The sequence below is a fragment of the Mauremys reevesii genome, linkage group 6 (genome assembly GCF_016161935.1).
Source record: "Mauremys reevesii isolate NIE-2019 linkage group 6, ASM1616193v1, whole genome shotgun sequence".
NCBI classification, from domain to species: Eukaryota; Metazoa; Chordata; order Testudines; family Geoemydidae; genus Mauremys; species Mauremys reevesii.
In genome coordinates this window covers 50,676,490-50,689,725 of record NC_052628.1, presented here as the reverse complement: position 1 = coordinate 50,689,725, position 13,236 = coordinate 50,676,490, and the positions used below count along the sequence as shown (strand labels likewise).

General features: G+C 39.8%; 1 protein-coding gene across 1 annotated transcript in view; it reads left to right on the top strand.

Moving 5' to 3' along the window:
- Positions 1–13,236, top strand: part of EDIL3 (EGF like repeats and discoidin domains 3) — a 329,399-nt gene that overhangs the window by 91,680 nt on the left and 224,483 nt on the right. Inside the window, exon 5 of the mRNA XM_039544460.1 lies at positions 6,831–6,959. Coding sequence (XP_039400394.1) covers positions 6,831–6,959 — 129 coding nt within the window. The remainder of the gene's footprint in view (positions 1–6,830; positions 6,960–13,236) is intronic.

Genomic DNA, 13,236 nt, shown 5'->3' with positions numbered 1-13,236 from the left:
GGTCTTGCCACTGTTCCCCACAAAATATCTAGACACTTCCACTTCTTGGTCCCTTGCAGGCCCCCGCACCTCCCACCTTTTGTGTCCAAAGCCTGCTGCCTAATTTTGTCTGCCCCATATTTGAATACACTGGAGTGGTGGTGGTGGATTTTTTCATAACCCATCTCATCACCACTCCCTGGTTTATATAGTGTTTTTCATCTCCAGTGTGCTTTACAAACATTGATTCGACAATCTTCTTCCCAGAAATGGCAGGCTGCACAAAAGACAGAAAAGTAGGGCTGGAAATCTTGGAAGAAACAGGAAGTAAAAAGAAATCCATTTCTTTCTTATTTCAAACATTCGTTTGCACATCCCTCAAATCAAAACTAAACTTTCAGATCATTCCAAACTGATTAATCCATTTTTAGTATTTATTATCATTGTCAAACTACATTTTACTTGGAATGGCAGGAAATCATTTTCCCATTTCAGTGCTTTGGTATTTTAAATACAAACAACTTGTCTCATTTTTCAAATGTTCAGTCACCAGCACAAGGTTGGTTATCCCAAGTGTGTACATTTTTATGAAGATTGAATTGACTGTTCTTGTCAAAGAGGCAAAGAAGTAACATGTTTCTGCCTTAAGTCCCTTTGCTATTCCACTGAGAACATGTTTTTAAATTCCATTGTATAAAAACCGCAGATATTTCAGTCACAGCTTCTAAAAAATTCAACAGCTGCCATCTTTTAAGTTAACTTTTAGTATCTTTCTCATGTAACATGGGATTCCAATTGAATATCAATGTTCTTAACTTTTGAAGATTAATTCCACTTATTACTGTTGGCTATTGCCAATGGAATTGTACAGAGGAAGACTCAAAAGAGCAGCAAACTGAATAGATTTATTACTTTTAGTGTGCAATTAATCTAGTTGACATTACTTTATATGAACATGGATAAAAATGCCTGGAAAAGCATACTGTTGAATTCAACTACTCATTAATATTGATCAAATGTTGTTCTCTTTGTGTAAGAAGCTACTTAAAGATTACCTACAAAAGTATTACAGCACTATTGATTTAAAAACAAATCCCTGAAGCCCATTGTGTTTTAAAAGTAATTTTACAAGATTTAGTTGTAAAGAAGGGTGGTTACAAACTTTGTTGTCTGTATAGAAGATGAAAATAATATCCATCTGAATATCCATCTGAGTGAAAGTTGGGTTTTTCATTCCGCTGACAATATGATGTCAGCTGTGGGATGCATGTATCTAAAGAGATGTAATCCCCTGATCCTCCAAAGAGAGGTGCACAGTCAAACCCCCAGGCACATCTGTCTTTGCAGGACTGGGGAGAAAATGAAGATGAGTTGCAAAGAATAGGACCTTGATGCAGAAAGATACTTCAATCATTTGAGTAGTCTTACTGAAGTCCATGAGACTACTCCCATGCTTAAGTTACGCACATAATTACCTTGCTGCATCAGGGACTCAAGGGGCTATTCCTTTAGAGATACTGAAAAGACATAGAACTGTAAAGTTAGTGCCTAATTTAATCTCAGTCATTCCTTCTTTTAGAATGTAAATCAGGCTAACTAGCATTTGTAGTTCATTTCTTTTAGTAAACAAGTGCAAATTAGCTGATTGGTGTTCTCTGGTTTTCAGTGAAACTCCTTTAATTAAAATATTGGCATTGCTTGCAAATACATTTCTGAAATACAAATTTCTTTAAAAGAAACAGAAACAAACAAAACATATTACTAGTTACTAAGGCCTTGTCTACACTGCCACTTTACAGCGCTGAAACTTTGTCGCTCAAGGGTGTGAAAAAACACCCTCCTGAGTGGTGCAAGTTTCAGCACTGTAAAGTGGCAGTGTAGGCAGTGCACCGGCACTGGGAGCTACTCCCCTTGGGGGGTGGTTATTTTTACAACACTGGGAGAACTCTTTCCCAGTGCTGGTGCTGTGACTACATGGCCATGTTAAAGCACTTTAACCTTGCTAGTGAAGCCATACCGAAACAATGTTGTCAGAGTGTAGGGCAACTGCATCTGTATTTACCCTCAGTGGCCTAGCAAGAGCACCCATTCTCAGGCATCCCATTCCACAACCATTGCCTGCACCTCACTCCATTCTAACTGGACAACCTGTCCCAACTGTCTAAACAGGCCTACTTGCTTTCTGTTCCGAGATGGTTAACAGAAGAGCACTGTGCGGGACTAGTTTTTAAATCCCATCCCGCCCCACAGTACCCACTCCCACCTGCTCCCACATTGTTTGTTGAATTTTATCCCGCTCCCGCGGGACTCATGGGATCCCAGTCCTGCAGCAGAACTCTCTAGTTAACAGTGTGACTGCCCACAGTTGTAGGTTACCTCACAGTACTTTCTAAGCAATCCTATTTTATTCTTAAAGTAAAAAGCATTCTAGAGAAAACTTTTAAAAATGACTAAAGAATCTACACACATGCTAATACACGTACCAGAAATCACCCCAACCCTAACATGGGCTCTGGGAGGAGCAGTCTATCAATACCCCACTCAAGAGGTTTCCTTGTAGTTTCAAGTTGATCACAGCTTCAATTCAGAACAAGCACCCAGTCTTATGGGTTCTCAATAGGCCCAGTCCATCCAAACATTCCCTAAGGACTGGGACCTTCTGTGGACTAAGGGTCCTGTCCATTTGCTGGAACAGGAAGAATGTCTGTTTAAAACCAGACTGTTTATCAAAAACTCCTTTCTTTGTCTGTTGGTCAAGTTTGAACAAGAATAAGCAAACCTCTCAGGGGGAGGTGCTGGCTTCAAAGGGCTGATAACCAGAAGAATTACATTAGCATCCCTCTCTTCCTAGAGGAGTTACAGCAATTCCAGAGTAACACATACACAATTGCATTTTAGTACAATGATCCTCAAAGATATTAAACCTAATTCGATAAACTTTACTGAATTAAGTTAAACATTATCTTCATTCCATAGGGTTTGTGCAGGGCATGGGAGGATGTTGTCAGTCTGCTACATATGTAGTTAGAATAAAAATACTAGTATGCCCAATCCACAACTACAAAAACAATCAGAATAGTTATCATATTAATAATCTATTTTTCCGGAAGAATGCCATGAGAGACTGAAACTACGAGTTAGAGTAGTTGGCTGCCCTGTGTGATGCCCTCACTAGGGTACTGCATTGTCCATCAGGGTGACGAGGGTGCGTCACCAACATTGATCCCCACACAGGAGCTTGTTGTACGTTGTGTTCCATTTGCAAGTAATTCACAAAGAGGACTCAGGTGGCAAAAGACTTCTGGCTGAAGCAGCAACTTCAGCACTGAGGCCATCATCCGATCGGCAAGTAATAATGCTTCAATGCTAGAGAGACTGACAATATGTTTATTATGTTGCTGAATAAATGAACATTTAAGCCACTGAGGGGTGGGCCCAAGTCTCAAAATTCAGATCTGAATTTTATATTCTTCTTCAAGTAAATGCAGCTGTGTATTCCAGCACACTGGAGCTGGAGAACTTTGCCTAAGTCCCCGCAGGGGTGGTGCTCATGGCCTGTGGCCATAGCTCCTCCCTTTTCCATATGAGGATGGCAGTGCCCCCATACCCACAGTTCCTCCTCACCATCCATGGCTAGAGTTGGAGCTTTCAGTGTCAGTTTCTGAGAATTTTTTTCTTGTGTCTATATTAATTAGGTTAATGTTAGTGTTAGCATAGTACGAGTTAGAGTAGTTGGCTGCCCTGTGTGATGCCCTCACTAGGGTACTGCATTGTCCATCAGGGGGATGGGGGTGCGTCACCAACATTGATCCCCACACAGGAGCTTGTTGTACGTTGTGTTCCATTTGCAAGTCATTCACAAAGAGGACTCAGGTGGCAAAAGACTTCTGGCTGAAGCAGCAACTTCAGCACTGAGGCCGTCATCTGATCGGCAAGTAATAATGCTTCAAGTAATGCTGGTTGGGGGTCTGGCATTTCCCCCAAGAGGAAGAGGGCCCATAAAATAAATTGGGATCATTCCAAGATTTGGGGGGAATTTCTCTTCTATTTCTAAAAGGAGTGCTGATCAGCGCCGTACTCTGGCAGATGGGATGGCCAATCCCCCATTCCTCCTTGGCACCAATGCTTCCCCCACATTGGGCTTCAGACAAGTCTGATCATTTGTTTGCCCCATCGGGGCTGGCTCCCCTGTTATCATCTGAGAACCTCTGGTACACCTCAAGATCCAGGTCAGAATTGTCCTCCCACTCCTCATCGGATAGGCTCCAGAGATCATCCTCAGATCACCTATTGATACTGAGATCAACATTGCAGTTGGGACAGGGGCTCTTGACCCGGTGCCTGCTGGCCACCAATGACTCATCCATACATATAGCTGCCTCTTTGGAATCTTTGTGACACTCCTCAGTCCCTGAAGTTCCATTCTTCGATCTGCTCCAAAGATCACCAATACCGATGGGGCCTTTACTCCCAACCCATCTCAGTGGCAAGTGACTGGTGAGTCAATTCCCTTTGGATCTCCAGGGTTACTCCAGCTAGATCATGTGGTTCAAAAACAGGACCCATTGTTGGCACAGCAGACTTCCTCTCCCTCAGTGCCTGAGGACTTTATGGCATATCAGGATGCCCTGAGGCATATGGCTTGTACCTTAGCTATCCAGAAAGAATTCCAACAGAAGAATATGCATAAACTGCTGGATATTCTCCAATCATCAGCTTCAGGGACAGTAGACCATCTGATAAATGAGGTTTTTTTGGAACCTGCAAAATCCCTCTGGTCTTCTCCAGCTCAGTTGTCTGCCATGGCAAAGCATTCAGAGAGGTGAGACATCATTTCTGTGCAGGGTTTTGAGGGTTTTTACTCCCACCTGGCCCATATCTCTCTAGTAGTAACTGCAGCAAATGGCAGCGCATGGCAAGGAAGGTATAATTCTACTCCTAAGGACAAAGAATCCAAAAGGATAGATTTAATCATAGAATCATAGAAATCATAGAATATCAGGGTTGGGAGGGACCTCAGGAGGTCATCTAGTCCAACCCCCTGCTCAAAGTAGGACCAATTCCCAACTAAATCATCCCAGCCAGGGCTTTGTCAAGCCTGACCTTAAAAACCTTAATGGGGAGGAAGATTCATACCTCCTCTTCCCTGCAAATGTGCATCATGAAGCAGCAGGCATTGAGCTCTAAATATGACTTTGTCAATTGGGCGGACATGTCTAAGTTTATGAACAAGTTGCCAGAACCCAAGAGTTTATGGCATTCATTGTGGAAGGTCTTGTGGTGGTCAAGGCCATGTTGCAGTCAGCTTTGGACTTGGCAGGTGCCTCAGCCGAAATTATGGCGTTTACTGTGACTATGAGGAGAGCCACTTGGCTTCAGAATTCTTTGGGAATATATATTCTGGCCATGAAGAGACACCACTACAGCGCTCAGAAGAAACAGTAGCAATACTGGCTACAGTGTTTTTTTGGACAGTCCTCCCTTCCTATAAGGCAGCAGGACAACTCCTGGAAGGACCATGAATCCCAGAGGAGAAGGTCCTCTGGTTCTGGGTTTAACCAGCCAGCTCCCCATCAGCATCCACTTTGACTCTTGTGGACTTAAGTTGATGTGTCAGATGAGTTATGTTGGTGAAAAGGACCTAGTAATGTAGATACTTTCAGTATTAGGTCGATGTAAGGCAGCTTATGTCAACCCAACTGTGTAGTGAAGACCAGGCCTACATTGTAAAATGGAAAATATTTTCTCTTTTTACCACAAAATAAGATTTTACGTGGCTGAATAATTACAAGGCTTATACCACTGCATTTCAACAATTGAGATTAGCTTCTGTGTGTATGCGGAGAGGAGTTGGGGATGGTAAAGAGTGTAAATAAAATAGTTTTGTAGTGCTCACTTGAGATTATTTTAAGGCATGCTACTGATTTTTAAATGTTCAGATCACTGACTACCAATTCTTTGTGAGGTAAGACTGGAAATAATCTTTATCAAATGCAAACATTTATTCTTATAGGAATTGTATTGGTCAGTATAGCTGAGATATTAAAAACATATTGAATAGTAAATGCTTTCAACACAAAACAGTTAAAAAGAAAAGAATAAACAACTGACCTAGATTTAACATAGTCTAGTTATTTCAAGGCATCCACAGTCTATATAAAAATAACATTTACTGTACTTAGAAACTCTACCAAAACACCCACTGTGAATGAGAGACAGACAAACAATTAGATCTCACGATTGTATGCAGAAATTTTATTTTAGCTATCACAGCATGTGTGTAGTAGAAAGAAGTGATTTCATTTATGAAAGGAACTCTTAGAAGTGATTTGAAACAGATAAGTTAAGAAGTGGCTTATCATGGAAGGGGAAATTGATTCAGATAACCTAATGACTGGTGTATACCGTCACATGTTCTCAGAGTGAAACTCACCCAATACACGACATCCTTTGTGCCACTAAAGGCCCATGTAGGGGCTGTGCAGGCATACTTGAGATGAAAGTCCTTGCATACCTGGTAAGCCTAGTAGGTCTAGGATTTGTATGCAAATGAGTAACTGTCATAAGAGTCACTTGATGAATATACATTACCTCATTTACATAAGTGGTAAAACTCCCATTGTTTTCAATGGGAGCAAGATCAGGCATTAATCCCATGTTCTTCTCTTGTACTAAAAAAATAAAGCTGTGATTAATGAAGTGACATGCTTCATAATTCTTCATGTTAATAAAATCTACGATGGTAAGTAATCTGAATGAAGTGAAGAGTAGATTTTAGTGGATTAGTGGAATATATAATGTGGGGGTTTAAATGAAAACACTTAAATTACTACATTATTTTTATCTTTCAGGACCTTGCCTTCCTAATCCCTGTCATAATGGTGGAACCTGTGAAATTAGTGAAGCGTATCGAGGGGATACATTCATAGGATACGTCTGTAAATGTCCAAAAGGATTTAATGGAATTCACTGCCAGCACAGTAAGTTTCAGTACTGTAACTTTTATTATATTTATGGACAAGAGCCTTTAAAATATCTTTCTATGTTTGCAGTATTAATACTGACACCTGTTCTCATTTCCTGGGACATCTAATTAGTAGGTATTTATGCTATGACCAGGTTAGTGCTGTTGAATATTGAGAACACTACCAATTTAAAATTACTTTTTCTCATGATTGTTGGTGCTGAGCCATTGATAAGAAATGAAACAAAAATTAAATTGGTTGAGTATATGCTAAAAATCTAGTCCTAAAGAAAGACTAACCAAATTCTGCTCTCCTTTACTGTGGGTGTAACGGAGAGCAGACATTGGCCTGATGTCTCTAGTAGTACAGAGACATCTTGATCTCAATGGAGAAAAGGCTTTGGGTTTTGTCTTGATGCTGATGCTGATTAATTTGACAGCTGAAAATATAAAGGCTAGTTAAAAGGAGATGTGTATTTTAGTTAATTTTCTAGATCTTCTTCATCCCACTTTGATAGGAGCCAAAAAGAAGTATTCTAAATCATGCTGTTTAATTCAACAGAAAGATTTTCCTGAGGGTTGGAAGCTTCAGATTTAAAAAGGGATGGACTTCTAAATTTGATGTTTTTAAGTCCAATATTTGGTCCACTTTCCATTTCATATAATTTACTGGAAAACAGTCCGCACACTTCTAACTTAAATTTCACATGATGTTATGATCATCATATTGATATTGGTTACCTTTCAAGCATGTATAGTTACAGGCTAGAAGACTTGTATTGATAACCAAGTCCTACTCTACATGAATCATTAATAGTAAACCTCACACTGTAGAAAGGGATAGTTCCTAAACTGTCGGTAATGGCTCTGGAGTTTATTAAAAACTGTATGAAAGGAGTCCCACCCTATTACACTTAGCCAATATGCAGATTTTAGCAAAAGAACAGCTTTTACTTTAATTATGCAGCAAATGTATGCCTCAAAGGTCTCCAATTAATATGTCAGTAGTAGTTCATCAGCAAAAGGCTGATCAATAGGAGTCATGAATATTTATCATCAAAAGAGTAACTAGACCATGAACTCTGCTGTCATGTTCTCATCCAATAAATGAGACTCCATGATCTAGAACAGTAGAAAAGTTAAATAGAAGTTCGGGGATTCATTTAACTCATTCGGCATTAGTGGAATTAGTGTTTGTGTAAGAAGAAGCTATACTCCAAACTTTGTGTTTTGCTTTGTGGATTAAGGCACAGTGTGGTTCTTCTGAAGATTCCATGTCTTGATGCAATTGCAAGGCAATGGCTAAATGGTGAGAAGGTTAACTCTGTGGGCCTGGCTTGACAGAGCTGTGTTAATGCTAGCCTGGTGGGCTCAGAACAAGTATCAGGCTACTGAGAGAGGAGAGATTAAATTCAGTACCATGTGCAAATGTTGGACAATATTGTCAAATAGTTTGACAGAGGTTAAAATTCAGCTGCACAGGAAAAGAGGGTCCGTGGTAAAAGGTTATCAGGCAACCGACTTAGCAGCCAAGATGCAGCAGTAACTGGACCGCCCTGGCTGTGGGAGACCTCTTTGAAAGCCACATGGTAGTAGTTCTCACTCGAGGCAATTGCAACGAGCTAAAGCAAGGCAGTTGCAAAGCATTCAAAATCAGGATTTGGAATTAGGACTGCTTTGGTAGCCAGTCTGCAGCCAGGAAGTGAAAGGAAAAGGTGAGGATCTAGTAATAGAGCAAGGACTCTTATGTGCAAAAACAGAAGATGGTTTGGTATGGATTGTACCATGGAATATGAGAAAACTGCTGCTGCTGTAGGTGCATGGGCCCAGTGTGGGTGGTCACCCCAAACAGCCAAAGACAGGTTGGCAAAAATGTGGTGGTGGCCCTAATGGGAAAAGGACCTGACGGAACATCTTAATGCTTGTATGGTTTGTGTCTAGACATAATCCATCTAACAACATGGAAGGGCTTTTATGAGACAGGTACCCAGGAGTCCACGGGAATAAATTCAAATTCACTGTACTGGGGAGTTTCCATTAGCACCAAGAGGTAACAAATACATGCTGGTAATTGTGGATGCTTTTTCACATTGGGTAGAAGCTTTCACTATGAAAAATATGACTGCCCTAACTACAGCAGAACAATGGATGTATAATCTGTCTGCAGATGTGGAGTTCCTAATGTAATTGACTCAGACAGTGGTAGTAGATTTGTGGTGTCAGTCATTAAAGAAATGACATCCTGCTAGACACTGATCAGAAGTTTCACATTCCCTATCATCCAGTGGCAGCATGACAAGTTGAGCAAACTAATAGGACCATCAAATCCAAATTAAGAAAAGGGATGAATGTAACAGGCAGCTATTAAGAGCTAGGGAATACAGATCCAAGGCTTTTCCCCTTGCAAGGCCTTAATAAAAAGACCAATGAGATTGTGGAAGAATATAGTTAACCCAGTTGCAGCCCATTTGGCTACTGTAGCCCTATCAGAGGCCTGAGTACAGAAATTGCAAAGGCAAATTTTGCAAGTGCAAAAAAGTGTGATGGGAAAAATAAGGTGGAAGTACAGAAGACCAAGGCATGGTTCAATTCCAAAGAAGACCTGATTGAGCATCAAGTGGAATTGAAATCATGATTCAAGGTCAGGCTCCTTACCGCATTTTCCTGAAGGTGAGGTGGTACGGTCCATACTTGGTATTGGACAGACTTGGCCTCTTTGTATACTTACTAGACTCAGGAAATAAAGACAAAGCTGGGTTAATGGAAGTTAGCTCAAGGCACATAAAAATATGTAAAGAAAGAAGCAAAAAAATAGTTTCTTTCCATTTTGTTTTGTAAATTTGCATCCATGCAGTGGTGATAGTTTACAATGTTGGGGGCAATCTTGTGCTTTAGGGTAGTAGTATATCTGTACAGAATCTGCAAAGCTATTCATGTCACTCTCCCTATCCATTTAAGAGGGCAGAGATGTCAGTGTGCTGCTAAGGCAGACAATAAGTGTTTACCTGGTCTCATGGCGAAACCCTACAGCACCATGCTTATGGTCATAAAAGCAAGAATTAATCTACCATGCTATGCATGGGTGTCAGAGGTGTACTATGCAGAGTTTTAGAGGGAGACCCTAACTTTTGTGCCACAAAAACCCTAAAACAAAGAAACAAACAAACAAAACATACATTGGCAACCATACTGAGTGGCACAAGAGTTGGAGTCTCTTTATAAAATTCTGCCAGCATTCAAAACTAAACCTCAAAATTAACTCCTTAACTAATACATTCAAGCAAGCCATGAAGAAAGGAGAGGGGATTAGTATTTTAACCCTGCAGCCAAAAGCCTTAACTATCCGTAATATGCACTCTGTTACACAAACTTTAAAATAAATTAATGGTCAGGAATGTTAAACAGCACACTGATCTAGACCACGCTAGTGGAAAAGGGAATTTATAATAACAGTGGATAAAATAAGCCTGGAACCTGAAATGTGGAAAAGAGTAGGTTCTGCATGGACAGTATGTAGATGGAGCATGTTGTACAGGGATTGATTCCTACAAAGTAACCAAACCAATCCCAAAGCATGTAATGTAATGTAATGCAACATGTGTAAATGTATGTAAAGGAAGAGGTTTTCTGTGTAACTTTGGGTCTGTGAAGTACCCTGCATCCACCCCCTGTGTTTGAGTCTTACCAACTCAGCATACCTTTGCTATATGCCAAATAAAGATACTTGAGTAACATAATCTGGAGTTGAACTAAATTTGTAGGAAGCCAAGTAGAAAGAGGTCTTAGAGAAAATACCAACAAACTGAAATATGGACCTCAGGATTTAGTCGAATAGCACCTGCAGGACTGTGGAAAGAAACCTACTAAAAAACAATAGTGGGTTATTCTTACTTGGCTTAATACTGCATTTTAGGCTCTGACTATTTATTCAGGATTACACACTAAATATTTGTCTAATAAAAATAGACATCAAAGTGTACTTAAGATAGCAACTCTTGTATTATATGTGGACTCTTAAATATAGAATGCTTTCATTGAGCATAATACAAGAACTAGGGGTCACCAAATGAAATTAATAGGCAGCAGGTTTAAAACAAATAAAAGGAAGTTCTTCTTCACGCAGCGCACAGTCAACTTGTGGAACTCCTTACCTGAGGAGGTTGTGAAGGCTAGGACTATAACAATCTTTAAAAGGGAACTGGATAATTTCATGGTGGCTAAGTCCATAAATGGCTATTAGCCAGAATGGGTAAGAATGGTGTCCCTAGCCTCTGTTCATCAGAGGATGGAGATGGATGGCAGGAGAGAGATCACTTGATCATTGCCTGTTAGGTTCATTCCCTCTGTGGCACCTGGCATTGGTCACTGTCAGGAGACAGATACTGGGCTAGATGGACCTTTGGTCTGATCCAGTGCGGCCATTCTTATGTTCTTATGAGCAACAGACATGTTAATAAGTGATGTTAGCTTAAGTTGTTTTCATGGTAAATAATGGAAAATCTGTTTTATAACGTTCTGTCTACACTAATAGAACAGCAACCACTATTCTTTCACAGAACAACATTTTCCTTTGTTTCATCTTTGTTTCTTTCTAAAAGCTGCTTTGATATAAAGGAAAACAAAATCTCAGTTTTGAAATGAAAAGTTGTAACATTTAATTTCAAAATGGCCCTGGCGGGGGGATGGGGAGGGATGGATCTATTCACCAAATTCTATCAGAATTCATGAATAGTTTTCATGCGCCAAAAAGTGCATTATTTGGTGAATTTACTGTTTGTTCGGGGGTGGGGGTGGGCGGGAAATCTCAGTTTTACCTATGTATAATTGTGACATTTTACCCAGGGTCTGATCTGGACTGTTGAACAGCTGTGTCCCCTCAGTTCTCCAACCTAGGGTACCTTTTACACTGCTTTGCTGTGAGCGCAACCACTCCTGCATGTAAATTACTCCCAGCTATACAGTCTGAGTGCTATGGCCAGCCACTCTTGAATTACATTGCGGAACACCAGCAAATTCCCAGTCCTAGACTTTCCCCCAGAAATGTGCATCTGATACTGTCCAGCCCTTTCCTGGACAACACAAGCTCATATAAATTCTGTCATCTTATTAATAGAAAATTATATGCACAAATTTTGTCATCTCAAATGGAGTTTCCCAAACACTTCAAGCACTGATATCTCTTTTAGCCAAAATCCTTTGCAATACTAAGTTTTATGAACTTATGAAAAATTAGGACTCTAATCTCCTACTTTCCTGTGTAGGAACTTAATTGCAAATGCGTTACAATTCAAATTAAAAATCTGTCACAATTAGTCCAGCATAAGAAGTTAAATTAAAATGACCCCATTCCAAGATACATAACAGCTTCTAAAACTATTAAAATTTCTAAAAGATCACACACTTAGTTTTATCTCAGATTTCTTTAATGTTTAATATTATCCTGCTAAATCAATTACACTAGATGATTGATTTTGCAATCAAGATACACTCCAGAAGCTGACATTCTGTCATTCATGTTAACCAGAATCCAATCAATATTTCTGAGACACCCTGACCTTTTGCTCATGTAAATAATTGGTATGTAAATTATAAAAGAACAGTATTAATTTTACTGATTTCATATGCCATGTTTGATTGCAATATTACATATTAAGTGTCAACACTTGTCTCAAAAGTTTCTGATACTCCACTGGCAAAACTGGGGACGAAGATATCCTAAATAACATCAATGCCAGACAGTCAAGGATTATAATGAAAATCAGGGATGGATTTGGATGGAAAACCCAGATCCCTCAGATGTAGTTCTGATATCTTCACTGAAATGTTCAAGGAGTAAGGAACTATTACATATTCCTGATATATTAGTACATGGCAGTCTCCCTCTCTTGTATTGTATAGTGTTTTTCTACATATATGAAGGTCTAGATTTCAGATGCCTTACTCACACTGGTGAGAAGTTAGCCACATGAAGTCAATCTGGTGAGCAACAGCAGCAGAATTAGACTCTGAGTCAGTATTGAGTCAGGCTCTGACTCAGCATAGCTGTAGTGGGCATTACACTGCATGTCATAATTCAGATGAGAACAAAGTTAATTTCTCTACTGTCTTGGCATCTTTATGGTTGAAAGTTGTTATGTAAATATAAATATTTACCATTCATCAGAAGCAAGCATAATTAGAGTTTATTATACTTCACTTTTATGACTGCGAATGACAAAGTTCTGTCAGCCTATCTGAATGCACCTTTTAAAACAGAGGGATAGTGATCTGCACTACTGAGTCAACATTCATCA